We start from the raw sequence: 16,173 nt of genomic DNA, 5'->3' as shown, positions 1-16,173 counted from the left end.
AATAACGAAAAAGTATTATTTCTACCAATGTACCACTGGATTTCGGAAAATAATCTTTTATCCTTATATCTAAAGAACTTGCTCGTTGACAACGAAATGTCACCATGTTGTAAATGTACAAGTGTGAACTGCACTACGAGTAAACAAATATTTAGTTTCCCCAAAGTTTTGGTTCTGTCTTTAGGTAGAAATACTGGTGTAATCAAATCCAAAAGATGTGTCACAGCAGATGAAACTTTTACTCTTGAGGATGCAAATGGCGTTGAATGTAATTACAAATTCGTAAGTGCCATTGCACATTTTGGTGAAGGGAAGGAAAACGGCCATTACATTTGTTATTGTCTAGAAGGAGCCAATGTAGTTTGGGAATTTAATGACAAAAAAGTTCGATGTATTTCGTTCTGCGAAATGACAAAGGTAATACAGGATCGCGGATACTTGTTTTTCTACGTAAAAGCTAAAGACTGAATACAGCAAAAGAATCCGCAGCATCCTACTCGATTTGCTGAACAAATGTTTAGAAGTTTATATTGTGCTCAGAGAATACAAATTATTCTTCATTAACTGATACCTACTACATAGCCGAGTGGTGAGGTCGGCTGCATAGCCGAGTGGTGAGAACATGGAAAGGCAATCGAAAGAGCACCGGGTTCGACACCGTTCAAGAGCATGCGGGTGTGTCTTTGGCAGGACACTTAAAGGCATGCCTGAAAGTGGACACGAAGATTGGCTTCATTGCTTTCGTGTCCACTTAATCCAAATCTTCAACCACCAGGTGTAAGTCTGGATACGACAAACAAACCTAGTGATTTCTAAATCAAATCATTGTAGATGCTGTAATCCATTAAAACTTAAAAAAATACCCATTCGAAATGTATAGCCTATAATCGCTTTCTAGAGAAATTTAAGTTTTCAAATTAGGATCTCTTCAATTTACACATCATTTTGTCAAATTCTGAAAAGTTCAATATTGATAAAGCATTAACTATTCTGTACAATTTTTTTGCACTACTCAAGATGTGCTGTATAAGCAGGTGTAATATGGCTACTGGCGACAGGTCCTGCGTTAACAAAAAACCTAACGACCGTATAAGGTTGCCTCAAAGGTGCGGTGGGAAAACCTTACAACAATACAGAACTTAATGAACAAATGTAACGCAAGGAATTTATTTTTGTACAGGTCTTTTCCATTATTTTCTGTAATTTCCAATTTTTCAACTATCTTTTATAAACGCTCAATTGAAGGCTTGCCAAAACGTCAAAATCCTTATTTAATTTTAAATACGCAAGATATTTCCACCAATTTTAAATCATTCTGCTCGCGTTTCCTTCGTCTGCCCCACCACGAGCTTGCCACCCCTGGAAAGGAAATTTAATTCTGAACACGATTCAAAAATAAAATTCCGAAAAATATTTCGGGAAAATATTTTTATAGACGCTTGATTGAAGGCGTCTATAAACGTTAAAATCTCTATTTATTTTTAAATTTGTAAGACATTTCTTCCATTTTTAAACCATTCTGCTCGCGTTTCCTTCGTTTGCCCCACCACGAGCTTGCCATCCCTGGAAAGGAAATTTAATTCTGAACACGATTCAAAAATAAAATTCCTAAAAATATATCGGGAAAATATTTTTATAGGCGCTTGATTGAAGGCGTCTATAAACGTTAAAATCTCTATTTTTAAATACGTAAGACATTTCCCCCATTTTTAAACCATTCTGCTCGCGTTTCCTTCGTCTGCCCCACCACGAGCTTGCCACCCCTGGAAAGGAAATTTAATTCTGAACACGATTCAAAAATAAAATTCCGAAAAATATTTCGGGAAAATATTTTTATAGACACCTAATTGAAGGCGTTTATAAACGTTAAAATCTCTATTTTTAAATACGTAAGACATTTCCCCCATTTTTAAACCATTCTGCTCGCGTTTCCTTCGTCTGCCCCACCACGAGCTTGCCATCTCTGGAAAGGAAATTTAATTCTGAACACGATTCAAAAATAAAATTCTGAAAAATATTTCGGGAAAGTATTTTTATAGACGCTTAATTGAAGGCGTGTATATACGTTAAAATCTCTATTTATTTTTAAATACGTAAGACATTTCCCCCATTTTTAAACCATTCTGCTCGCGTTTCCTTCGTCTGCCCCACCACGAGCTTACCATCCCTGGAAAGGAAATTTAATTCTGAACACGATTCAAAAATAAAATTCCGAAAAATATTTCGGGAAAATATTTTTATAGACGCTTGATTGAAGGCGTCTATAAACGTGAAAATCTCTATTTATTTTTAAATACGTAAGACATTTCCCCCATTTTTAAACCATTCTGCTCGCGTTTCCTTCGTCTGCCCCACCACGAGCTTGCCATCTCTGGAAAGGAAATTTAATTCTGAACACGATTCAAAAATAAAATTCCAAAAAATATATCGGGAAAATATTTTTATAGGCGCTTGATTGAAGGCGTCTATAAACGTTAAAATCTCTATTTTTAAACACGTAAGACATTTCCCCCATTTTTAAACCATTCTGCTCGCGTTTCCTTCGTCTGTCCCACCACGAGCTTGCCATCCCTGGAAAGCAAATTTAATTCTGAACACGATTCAAAAATAAAATTCCGAAAAATATTTCGGGAAAATATTTTTATAGGCGCTTGATTGAAGGCGTCTATAAACGTTAAAATCTCTATTTATTTTTAAATACGTAAGACATTTACCCAATGTTTAAACCATTCTGCTCGCGTTTCCTTCGTCTGCCCCACCACGAGCTTGCCACCCCTGGAAAGGAAATTTAATTCTGAACACGATTCAAAAATAAAATTCCGAAAAATATTTCGGGAAAATATTTTTATAGACGGTCAATTGAAGGCGTCTATAAACGTTAAAATCTCTATTTATTTTTAAATACGTAAGACATTTCTTCCATTTTTAAACCATTCTGCTCGCGTTTCCTTCGTCTGCCCCACCACGAGCTTGCCACCCCTGGAAAGTAAATTTAATTCTGAACACGATTCAAAAATAAAATTCCAAAAAATATTTCGGGAAAGTATTTTTATAGACGCCTAATTGAAGGCGTCTTTTAACGTTGAAATCTCTATTTATTTTTAAATACGCAAGACATTTCTTCCATTTTTAAACCATTCTGCTCGCGTTTCCTTCGTCTGCCCCACCACGAGCTTGCCATCCCTGGAAAGGAAATTTAATTCTGAACACGATTCAAAAATAAAATTCCGAAAAATATTTCGGGAAAGTATTTTTATAGACGCCTAATTGAAGGCGTCTTTTAACGTTGAAATCTCTATTTGTTTTTAAATACGTAAGACATTTACCCCATTTTTAAACCATTCTGCTCGCGTTTCCTTCGTCTGCCCCACTACCAGCTTGCCACCCTTGGAAAGGAAATTTAATTCAGAACACGATTCAAAAATAAAATTCCGAAAAATATTTCGGGAAAATATTTTTATAGACGGTCAATTGAAGGCGTCTATAAACGTTAAAATCTCTATTTATTTTTAAATACGCAAGACATTTCTTCCATTTTTAAACTATTCTGCTCGCGTTTCCTTCGTCTGCCCCACCACGAGCTTGCCACCCCTGGAAAGGAAATTTAATTCTGAACACGATTCAAAAATAAAATTCCGAAAAATATTTCTGGAAAATATTTTTATAGACGCTCAATTGAAGGCGTCTATAAACGTTAAAATCTCTATTTATTTTTAAATACGTAAGACATTTCTTCCATTTTTAAACCATTCTGCTCGCGTTTCCTTCGTCTGCCCCACCACGAGCTTGCCATTCCTGGAAAGGAAATTTAATTCTGAACACGATTCAAAAATAAAATTCCGAAAAATATTTCGGGAAAGTATTTTTATAGACGCCTAATTGAAGGCGTCTTTTAACGTTGAAATCTCTATTTGTTTTTAAATACGTAAGACATTTCCCCCATTTTTAAACCATTCTGCTCGCGTTTCCTTCGTCTGCCCCACCACGAGCTTGCCATCCCTGGAAAGGAAATTTAATTCTGAACACGATTCAAAAATAAAATTCCGAAAAATATTTCGGGAAAATATTTTTATAGACGCCTAATTGAAGGCGTCTTTTAACGTTGAAATCTCTATTTATTTTTAAATACGCAAGACATTTCTTCCATTTTCAAACCATTCTGCTCGCGTTTCCTTCGTCTACCCCACCACGAGCTTGCCATCCCTGGAAAGGAAATTTAATTCTGAACACGATTCAAAAATAAAATTCCGAAAAATATTTCGGGAAAGTATTTTTATAGACGCCTAATTGAAGGCGTCTTTTAACGTTAAAATCTCTATTTATTTTTAAATACGTAAGACATTTCCCCCATTTTTAAACCATTCTGCTCGCGTTTCCTTCGTCTGCCCCACCACGAGCTTGCCACCCCTGGAAAGGAAATTTAATTCTGAACACGATTCAAAAATAAAATTCCGAAAAATATTTCGGGAAAATATTTTTATAGGCGCCTAATTGAAGGCGTTTATCAACGTTAAAATCTCTATTTATTTTTAAATACGTAAAACATTTCCCCCATTTTTAAACCATTCTGCTCGCGTTTCCTTCGTCTGCCCCACCACGAGCTTGCCATCCCTGGAAAGGAAATTTAATTCTGAACACGATTCAAAAATAAAATTCCAAAAAATATTTCGGGAAAATATTTTTATAGACGGTCAATTGAAGGCGTCTATAAACGTTAAAATCTCTATTTATTTTTAAATACGTAAGACATTTCTTCCATTTTTAAACCATTCTGCTCGCGTTTCCTTCGTCTGCCCCACCACCAGCTTGCCACCCCTGGAAAGGAAATTTAATTCTGAACACGATTCAAAAATAAAATTCCGAAAAATATTTCGGGAAAGTATTTTTATAGACGCCTAATTGAAGGCGTCTTTTAACGTTGAAATCTCTATTTATTTTTAAATACGCAAGACATTTCTTCCATTTTTAAACCATTCTGCTCGCGTTTCCTTCGTCTGCCCCACCACGAGCTTGCCATCCCTGGAAAGGAAATTTAATTCTGAACACGATTCAAAAATAAAATTCCGAAAAATATTTCGGGAAAGTATTTTTATAGACGCCTAATTGAAGGCGTCTTTTAACGTTGAAATCTCTATTTGTTTTTAAATACGTAAGACATTTACCCCATTTTTAAACCATTCTGCTCGCGTTTCCTTCGTCTGCCCCACTACCAGCTTGCCACCCTTGGAAAGGAAATTTAATTCAGAACACGATTCAAAAATAAAATTCCGAAAAATATTTCGGGAAAATATTTTTATAGACGGTCAATTGAAGGCGTCTATAAACGTTAAAATCTCTATTTATTTTTAAATACGCAAGACATTTCTTCCATTTTTAAACTATTGTGCTCGCGTTTCCTTCGTCTGCCCCACCACGAGCTTGCCACCCCTGGAAAGGAAATTTAATTCTGAACACGATTCAAAAATAAAATTCCGAAAAATATTTCTGGAAAATATTTTTATAGACGCTCAATTGAAGGCGTCTATAAACGTTAAAATCTCTATTTATTTTTAAATACGTAAGACATTTCTTCCATTTTTAAACCATTCTGCTCGCGTTTCCTTCGTCTGCCCCACCACGAGCTTGCCATTTCTGGAAAGGAAATTTAATTCTGAACACGATTCAAAAATAAAATTCCGAAAAATATTTCGGGAAAGTATTTTTATAGACTCCTAATGGAAGGCGTCTTTTAACGTTGAAATCTCTATTTGTTTTTAAATACGTAAGACATTTCCCCCATTTTTAAACCATTCTGCTTGCGTTTCCTTCGTCTGCCCCACCACGAGCTTGCCATCCCTGGAAAGGAAATTTAATTCTGAACACGATTCAAAAATAAAATTCCGAAAAATATTTCGGGAAAGTATTTTTATAGTCGTTTTTGTGATGCTTACTTTTCTTGCCATATCACATATAGCAGTCTTAATAGATACGATTTTTTGTCTAACTTTTCGCAATTGCAGTTGCTTTATCTTTGACAAGTCGAGTTTTTTATTTAAATTTCTGTATTCACTGTTCATTTGGCTATGGAAAAAATATAAGATTTGCTTTGATGTGGTAACGAGAAGTGATTTTATCAGCTTCCGAGTGTTGCTACTTTCGTCGCATTGTTTATCGCGCAAATTTTTACGGATCATTTTTTTAGGCGGATCGCGCAGAATTATTCTGCCAGAATGACGGTGGTGATTTTTTTGGAGAGATGACAGGCATTTATCTGACATATGAAAGTTTGAGTCATCAGCAAAAAGTGTAGTTGAAAAAGAAGATGCATTTGCAAGATCATTCACATAAAGAAGAAAAAGCAAGGGACCAAGGATTGACCCCTGTGGGACACCACATTTAACAACATTGAAATTAGAATTCTTACCGTTATTTTTTGTACTTTGCATTCTATTTGTTAGATAAGATGTTAAAACGTTTAAAAACTTGCCACGAAAGCCATAATGGTGAAGTTTTTTTAAAAGTATGTGCAGTATAAGAAAAACAATAAATACTAATAATACTACCATAAGTGCTCAACGCCAAGCAAAAAGCCAAGCAGAGCGAATTAAATCAAATATACTTATTAGTCGCTAAACCCTTGACAGCCTGTTTCACCTAAAAGGAGGGGGCAACATTAAAAGGCGGAAATGCCAAAACTCGGAAAAAAGCCGAAATAACTTTAGAATTAAAACAGTCATAATAATAATAATAATGTATTCTGGTCCAGTACACATGGTACTACAGAGAAAAACATTAACATACTCGCACATAACAATTGATAAGAAAACATAAATAAATAAAAATAAGAAATTTTTGAAGAGAAAACAAAAATCACAAGGAACAAAAAAGATAAGACACAATCATAAATAGTTTTCGACACGTCGCTTAAATATCGCAATAGACATACTATTGACTACAGCATATGGTAAATTATTCCAAGTATCGACTACTCTATTGGCAAAGGAAAATTTACGGCAGTTCAATTGAGCAAACTGTTTATGCAATTTAAAATTATGGCCTCTGGTTGAATTAGAGTTAAAAAGGAAATATTTGGAAGATGATGATACCGAAACATTGTGTACTAATTTAAAAACTTCTGTCAAATCAAAAATTAATCTCCGTTTTTCCAACGAGAGAAGGTCTAGTTCAAACAGTCTTTGTTCATAGGTTAGGTTTTTCACTCCATGAATGCATTTTGTTGCTCGTTGTTGCACCCTCTCTAGCAAATCAATGTCCCGAACAGAATGGGGATTCCAAGCCGCCACTGCAAATTCCAAGTGGGGCCTGATCAACTGTTTATATAATCTTAAAAAGACATGCTTGTCCCTGCTGACCAGTGTTCGTTTTAAAACACCCAGGACCATCTCCGCCTTTTTAACTGCATACGAGACATGGGTGGATGTTTTAAGATCAGTCGTTATCATGACGCCCAAATCTTTTTCACTCTTTTTAGGGGCAATTGGCATGTCACCTAGAACATACTGATGCTCTAAGTTGCCATGACCAAAGTGCAGAGTGGAGCACTTGTCAACATTAAACTGTAGTTGCCAGGATTCAGACCAGTCCATTAACAATTTCAAGTCCGTTTGTAGCAGGGATGAGGCAAGATCGGGATCATCCCTGCTCAATTCTGTGTAGATTTTCATGTCATCCGCGTATTTCAACAAGGTGGTCACAGCGGTAAACCATAATCTCTTCGTGGGAAAATTTTAACATAAAGTTCCCGAATCCGTTCGTCTGTATATAATGACCGAAAAAGAAACACACACTTGAACTTCTTTTCAAACAGTGTATTTCTGTAAAATTAGCCCGCGGCTATCGAAATGGGTATGCAATGCCTACACCTCTAAAACTGTCACTACGATACAGATTACTTGGATAAAAGACGGAGAATTTGTCCAGTTAGCAAGCACCAAATAAACCAGTTAAATGTGCGACCGACTTCCAACAAACAACTTCGAGAATGAATCAGAAAAATTTGTGATAACTCAAAGGCACGAGAGCAGTAGCGCGACGCAACATTTCATGTTTAAACCGGTTTCAACAGGTTTGACACGAGTCTTACGGACGATGGTGCAATTTTGGCTCATGTTTTAGGAATTTCCATGACGTAATATTCAGTAAACCCGAACGGTTTCTACATGACGTTTGACCAGGCGAACAACCGTCTGGAACATAGCGGCCCCTAGTTATGACAGTCTGACATGGCATAACTAAAAAAGAATTGACGACAATTGTGAGCCAATGAATAAAAACACATGATACACAAATTGTTTGAATCACTCACGTTTAAGTTAATACGCAAATACAAAGGACATGCAAAGAATGAACAGCAATAAGAATAAACACGACGATACATGAAATTGGTACCATAGGTAGTAGGTACACGCAAAAAATGACGCTATATACAATGATTGCGATAATAACCGACTGTTCTGGGCTCAGACAAGTGTCGGCCACCGCAGACAAAACCAGGCTCAAACCCTAACACTTAGGTGTTCTTTACGGGGGCGAGGCACGAAATATCCCTCAACACATAGTCTACTTTCACTTTCCCCGTACTCTCATCATAGTTGCAGACGGCAACTTTAGCTCTACGAACCACAGGCTTCCCTTTCCTAATTTGTGGAACTACCTCATGCACCCTCCCAAGTTGATACTTCCCACGTTTACCAATGTCCTGGAGAGAACCTACCACTACAAGTTGACCAGGCTCCAAATTCTCGGCCATTTTTAGCCATTTTTTCCGGCCCTGAAGACCTGGCAAGTAAAAATCGATCCATTTACTCCAAAACTGATGAGAAAGTGACAAATTGAACCGATAATCCCTTCTTAATTGGTCACGATCATGTGGTTGCCCAACAGCACAGTATGGGTCTAAGTATGGGGTCAAAAGTGAGGCAGGGGTGATAACAGTAAAATCCCTAGGGTCGTCACTCAAAGGTACCAAAGGGCGTTCGTTCACGATCCGAACGGCACTGCCTGTGTACGTAAGCAGTTCAATAAAATTGGGCTTACGACTTGAAGAGTCCAAAATGTGAAAAAATGCAATTTTAAATTGTTTAACCATTGCCTCCCAGGCGCCACCTTGCGCCGGAGCATACGGAGGTATAAATTCCCAGTTTATCTCTCTCTGTCTCAGGGCGTTGTAAATTTCAGCTGATTCTATCAACTCGGGTAACTTTATTTGAAAGAAGCATTTAGTCACATCAGCCATGAGACCAAATCTACCAAGCCGAAATCTAGCCAAGACATCTACCAGAGGGTTTAACAAGTCAGGACCCGAAAACATTACATCATTAACACAAGTTCCTCGGAATTCAGATTTGCCATCGTAAACAATGCGCTTTTTTAATTGTGACGTAACAAAGTACGGTAAATACCATTCAAATCCCTTGACATTTCCTGCTTCACCAGTACGCTCAATATAGCCATTTGATTTAAGATCTTTCATGGTGTCAGTAAGGAAATCACGAAGTTCAGGTTGTTTTAAAGCTTTCTTCCTTAAAGCAGTAACTCTATCTGACGCCAACACAAAATTGTTAGGTAGATCAATATCTTCCTTCAACGGAACAGGTATCTCAAATCGACCATCTTTCAACTCAATATTCGGTTCAACAAGTTCTCTAGCCAACTTATCATTGCGAGACAATTCACAGGTTTCATTTTGCAACGTCAAATCCTGAATGACTTTATTCAGGTCTGCTATTTCCATATCACGAGACTCAATTTTACGCTGAAAGCCAGAGATTACATCCGACTCTGAAGACGTCTGCACTCTGCACACTTTAGCAACGCTTTCCTCTAAGGGTGACTTACCACCACAAGCCAACCAACCGAGAGGAGTGAGTAAAGCATGCGGTTCACTACGATTTTCACCAACACGCTCTTCTTTTGCCCACATCAAATAAGCGTTGTCGTTGCCAATCAGTACATCTACAGTACTACAATCATTCAAATGAAACATATTCACGTCATGAAAATGACGGAAACCATTTAAATCTTATTTATGCGGTAAAGTTTTAACATCATCAGCCCAAGCTGGGTTAACCACCGAAGTTATATTGTGGTTATATTTATTTTAGGTTATATTTAACGTATAAGGATAGTTTGTATTTATATTTGAATTAAGGTCTAGGCTGTCTAACTGCCTGATGAAATTTCTATCTATCTAATTTAGCTATCTGACTCCATGAACTAATTTCCACACAATTGTTATTCGAATTATAATTTTAAGTTATCAGAAGGTGTTCGTATAATGTTGTAGGTCTATAACACAAATTGAATTTAAACATTACAGAATAGTGAAATTGCAGAACAGTAAAACATTATCACGAATTATTACATTTTAAGTTAACAAACAAGTTAATGTTTTCTGAGAGCTGAACTGGTCTAACTGAGCTGGTTTGATGTGAGCTGGTTTCGTGTGAGCTAGTCCGATTTGATAGAGCTGGTCCGATTTGATAGAGCTCTTTGTCTAATTGAGCTGGTTTGATGTGATAGAGCTCTCGTCAAAGGACGAACAAACCATTTTATTGTGTGCGCCCTTTTTTCTATTTTCTTTGGGAGCAGTTGCATGGAAAATTACAGAAACTTTAGTAAAAGGCAGGAAAACTTATATGTTGAAATAATGGATCGCTACAGAGGCCCCCCCAAATTTGGGCTAAATTGGAACCATGGGTACCAAGTTTAGCTCAAATTTAAGGAGTTAAAACGTTAACACAATTGTAACAGACATAGTGTGAAGTAGGTATGTTTAGTGTTTATGATAATAATGTGGTGTTGTGTTTGTGATATCGTGTCGCGAAGTGATTCTGCGTGGTTCCACCGCCTTCCGCAAAGGAATGTTTGAGTTTGTGCTGTGTTGAAGAGTCCACCTCGTAGAAAAATTAATTGTTTTGTAAGTGCCGTTGAAAACCGTATCAGGCATTCATTGTTTGTCTGACTTTTTCTGTTGAAAAGCAGACCATGCCGATTGACTTGATACAAATGTAGCCTTTTCTTGCTTTTTGCTTGCTAGAGATCATCGCAGTTGGAGATCATTGACGTAGTCGTAGCATTTAATTGTTGGCATTTGGCTTTCGCATTCGCTGTGAGGCGCTAGAGAGTCGAGTGCAGGTGGCTCTGGAGCAATTTTTTCGTTGCAGGCGGTGAAAAGGGCAGAACACTTGCGTTTTTGATCTTGGTTGTTCATGATGATTTCTGAGAAAGGCAAAGCAAATTGATTACAAGTTCAACTTTGAAATATTTAGCGACTTGGTTTATAAGTTGACCTGTACAAAATGTAAAGAAACGATTTGAAAGGCAAACAAAACTAATTAAAACAAAAGAACATAGGCATCGACAGGTCTAAATACCATTCACAAAATCGTAAATGTGCATAAGTTTGAACAGTCGTTCAGCAACTGCAAATAAAACACAGAAATAAAAAAAGATACATTACATGAGTCAAAACTATGCTGTAGTTTCATGCAGTATGAAGAGTAATGTTTCGTGGGCATATGCATGCGTGCCCAAATATAGGTTAAATAGGTGAGTAACATGCCATGCCAACCATTTGCATGTCACACTGTCAATTGCAGTCACTTCAACCATACACAATAAAACAAAAACATTGAGCAGACAACTTATACAGAGAGAAAGGTTGAAATTGACAACCACTGGTTGTCTGGTGCTGCATTGGAAGAAATGCAGACAGTTGCAGAAAAAGACAACGAATTCGCATTAATGCGATATTTGCATTTTTCCTGCAATGAAGCTATATAACCTACAGTGTATAGGCAAGAGCTTTTGAAAAGCAGGTTGGCCAGCTTGTAGCCTACAAGAGACTTGAAAAAGAATTGCCAATTGGCTGAGATGCATCTCTTTCCGAAGTAGGCGTACTTGAGATGGCTATACTGGAAGAAGCTGTAACTTTCCTGCAAAGAACTGCATGGCTGATTAAACCAACACATGTATTTAGAACAAACAAAAATAACCTAAATTGCTGCGAGTCTGCAGACTTCAAAATAAACAAATGGACGAATGCTGGAGTGGACAATCCTTAAGACCATTCGTCTCAGCACAACAGCTTGGCGCTGTTAAAAATTCACAAACACTACAGTAAAAAGTTACGTAATTACAATATTAAAATACAACGTAAACGAAAGATATTGCAGCTTTTAATCACATGAGCTGCCCATCGACTGTTCGCCGGATGACGTCACTGATTGATGAGGTTGTTGTTTAGCTACATTTCTGGGGTTCGAAGGTCCATCACTGTCGTTCACAGCATGTGACATCATTTGTGGCGATAATAGCACTGTTGACGAAAAAAACGTTATACAGCAACATAACTAAAACATCGAAAACTGTTCATGCAACGTGAACACTGAACACTAAGATTTGCAGTCAACCCTATGGGTTGTCGGGAAGATTTTCAGGAATTTGCTACAAGACGGTTATCAAACGGTGATCAAACATATTGCGATACAAAATTACAAATGGAAGAAATTATATAGTGTCATTTGAGTCGATGCGAGTGATGTCATCAATGGATTGTTTTGCTGAGTAAAAGTTTAAGTGTGATGGATAGTGCTGTTTTGTCGATCTCAGCACCAGAACACGTGACAGCGATTCTGCCTTCTCAAGAGACAAAAGAAATTGCTAAATGCCAATCAAGCTTACACAAAAAGTTCCATTGTCAGGGTAAAAAAAAAAACTGTGCATAGACAGTAGTGCAATGCAAACAAAAAACAGAAACAACGTTTCTTAAATCATGTTAGCTCCTAGTAATATTAAAAAAAATTGGGGCACACGAAAACTACAACCTCTTTGGGTGGTTTCGCATAATTTCCCCTGTCTTTGCGCCACAGAGTTATACAAACTGATGCTTCAGCTGAGAACATAAGGGTGGCAAAGTTGTGAAGCAAAGTCTTCACAATGATTTCTCCTATTTGGAGATGCTCCTTGTCGGAGTAAAAAGACGCACAAACTCACGGATGGTTGCTTGGAAGCGACACCATAACGCTTTGCAGAGCTGTGCCTGCACGTGTACGTCTGTATAAAAAGTGAGATTGAGGCTCGAACCTGGCAATCTCGCATGCTAGTTGCATGTAGGAAGGCAAAAATAAAAAAAAATATATTAAAATGAGCTAAGGATTCAAGTAACATTTGACACTGCAATTATTCTACAAAAAATTACATGATTATGTTTCCCTGCAAAGGCAACTTGTTGGTAATTAGCATATCTAAGCAACGTTTAAAAACATTAAAATTGGCAAATGGCGCTTCGGCATAAAATGAAATAAATTGTCGACATCGGCTGCTGAATGGGCTGTCTGCCGCGGAACGATTCGCTTTATTGAGCAAACAACAACAAAAATCAGTTACGTTTAACAAGCAATAAATTGCTGGCATGGTGCTTTAAAAAGTAAGCTACAATACGCTACAGAAAAATTGTTGGCAAACCAACGCGTGAAATGATAAAAGGTGACATGTTTTTACAAAATAATTGTGAGCTCGTGTTGTTTTTTTTTTTATTGACGTAGAAATAAAAGTTTTGTAGCATAATGTACTTACCAGAGTCTCCATATTTTTGGTTATCTTGTAAACTTACTTTTATTTTTAAAAACCTACTTACGTGCGGGGTAACCCAATGTGGTTACATATTATTTATTTAGGTTATATTTAACGTATAAGGATAGTTTGTATTTATATTTGAATTAAGGTCTAGGCTGTCTAACTGCCTGATAAAATTTCTATCTATCTAATTTAGCTATCTGACTCCATGAACTAATTTCCACACAATTGTTATTCGAATTATAATTTTAAGTTATCAGAAGGTGTTCGTATAATGTTGTAGGTCTATAACACAAATTGAATTTAAACATTACAGAATAGTGAAATTGCAGAACAGTAAAACATTATCACGAATTATTACATTTTAAGTTAACAAACAAGTTAATGTTTTCTGAGAGCTGAACTGGTCTAACTGAGCTGGTTTGATGTGAGCTGGTTTCGTGTGAGCTAGTCCGATTTGATAGAGCTGGTCCGATTTGATAGAGCTCTTTGTCTAATTGAGCTGGTTTGATGTGATAGAGCTCTCGTCAAAGGACGAACAAACCATTTTATTGTGTGCGCCCTTTTTTCTATTTTCTTTGGGAGCAGTTGCATGGAAAATTACAGAAACTTTAGTAAAAGGCAGGAAAACTTATATGTTGAAATAATGGATCGCTACAATATCACAAAACAGTTCATCTGTCTCTAACGACTGGATGTTGAGTTTGACAAGGTCAGCACAAGTAGCTTTCTGACCAGCCAGGGTATCCATTTTAAACGACGCTTTATCGTACGGTTTAAGATCAAGTTCACACACCAAGTCACTCGAAACAAACGTCAACTGCGAACCAGGATCATGCTGACAATACACCAACTTCGATTTGCCAGTCATTGGATTCAAAACACGAGCAGCAGTAACGCGGTTAAAGGCTGCTTTAACATTTCCAATCTTAACATTACGCACAGGAACTCTGGCACGAGCATCATCTTTCCCAACAGAATCCAGAGAATCATGTGACGTCACATAAAAATCATGCAGAAGAAAATAGTGTTTCCTATCGTTGTTAGGCCCACACTTACGACAGTTATTTGCATGAACGCAATCCCTAACCATATGCTGGCGCAAACAATTCAAGCATTTGCCAGCTTTCACAATGACATCTCTCCGATCTTTCGGTGTCAAGCGCAAAAATTCTTTACAATTAGACAAAAAATGATATTCAACTTGACCACGTGACGAACAACAAATGCATGCCGGTAGGATTTTACGTCTGGCTTCACCACCGCGCGGTGCGCCAACAACAGTCGAGTACTGCGAACTCCCTGACATCACATCATCGTGGGGTTTTACGGACGTCTGCCTAACCGGACATGAAGGCAATTTTCCTTTGCCAAACTTTTTAAAATGCTGCGACTCACCAGAATCGCCCATTAGCATAATGCTAAAATCAGTCGACTTACGCGTTTCCTCTCGTACAACAAAATCGAACAAACTCTGAAAAGTAGGCTCATTAGTGCCACCATACTGATCACCTAAAAAGTCAAGATAACGCTGCTTAGCGTCAAACGGGAGTCGCTTAGCCAAATCCAAAACAAAACGTCCTTCCAATTTGTCACGCTGACCATAAGCTTGCGCGTAAAGCAAACACTGCGATAATTCATCTTTAAACTCTTTCAGATCACTGGAAGAGGTCGAAGTCAATTTGCTACCATAGCGATACTTTCTAATTTCCGGTTCTGCAAAAAGACCTCCACGAACCCCAAAACGCTGGGACAAGCGAGCTAACGACATTTCTATCCTGTCTTCCTCTGACAAGCCAGGGGTGTCAGAAACCAAATTAGCAATCGTTTGCGCAGCTGTTCTAACACAAGCTGCTTGTAACAAAGTCAAACAAGTCCCCTTAAAGGGCGAAGCTGCCATTAAGGCCGTAACACGATTTTTAAAGAAGATAAATGGCATATTATTACCATCGTAACCAATCAAGGCCGCCTTATCGAAAAACGTCCTATTATTTTGGTATTCAAAAAAGCAATCCTGCTGTTGAGAACTCGATTTAGCGGGAGAAGACAAGCTATATCCCTTAAGGGGCTGAGTGGGCTCAGTCACATGCACAGCCCGATCACGATCCTCACACACGTTAAAATCAGGAGACGCGATACGCCTCTCACAACCACCCAAATTACGTGTAGCTGGGCGATCCACAACTAGCGGCGCAGAAAACTTTGAAGGGGGCAAAGCATTACTGCTAATGGCGGCCCCGTGACCTGTACGCTCTGGGGGAGGAGTTCGGTTGTAATTCACAGACCTTGGCTCTACAGCATTCGGAAGACCCTTAGCCGCGGCCCCGAGACCTCCTGAAACAGCTGGAAAACGTGTGGATTGCCCTGGTCCACTCACAGGTTGAACGGGCGTTTGGAAAAGGTTATGTAAATTAAACTGCGATTGATGTTCATTTCTGGAATGCCTAGAAGAGCCCTTCTTAGAGCTACGCCGAGAGCCCACCTCTGATCGATATTCAGCTAAAACTACCTCTTTACGTTGTTCAGCCCTCAACAGCGTCTTTGAGTGCGAACTCAGCAGCTCTCGCTTCGGCTCTCGCGGCGGCCTCAGCTGCT

At 38.0% G+C, this 16,173-nt stretch overlaps 1 protein-coding gene across 1 annotated transcript; it reads right to left on the bottom strand.

The window, feature by feature from the left end:
- Positions 1-6,878: 6,878 nt before the first annotated feature.
- LOC145768944 (uncharacterized) lies at positions 6,879-7,664 on the bottom strand. The gene has a single exon (XM_082580545.1). The coding sequence runs from the start codon at positions 7,662-7,664 to the stop codon at positions 6,879-6,881; it is 786 nt and encodes a 261-aa protein (XP_082436671.1).
- Between the last annotated feature and the right edge of the window lie 8,509 nt (positions 7,665-16,173).

Source organism: Aplidium turbinatum, chromosome 4 (assembly GCF_918807975.1).
Source record: "Aplidium turbinatum chromosome 4, kaAplTurb1.1, whole genome shotgun sequence".
Lineage (NCBI taxonomy): Eukaryota > Metazoa > Chordata > Ascidiacea > Aplousobranchia > Polyclinidae > Aplidium > Aplidium turbinatum.
The sequence above is the reverse complement of the archived record's forward strand: the minus strand, read 5'-3'. Positions and strand labels throughout refer to the sequence as shown.

What these genes read in the sequence shown, in the direction of transcription:
- LOC145768944 (XM_082580545.1), bottom strand. Translation starts at nt 7,664, where the DNA reads ATGAAAATCTACACAGAATTGAGCAGGGATGATCCCGATCTTGCCTCA.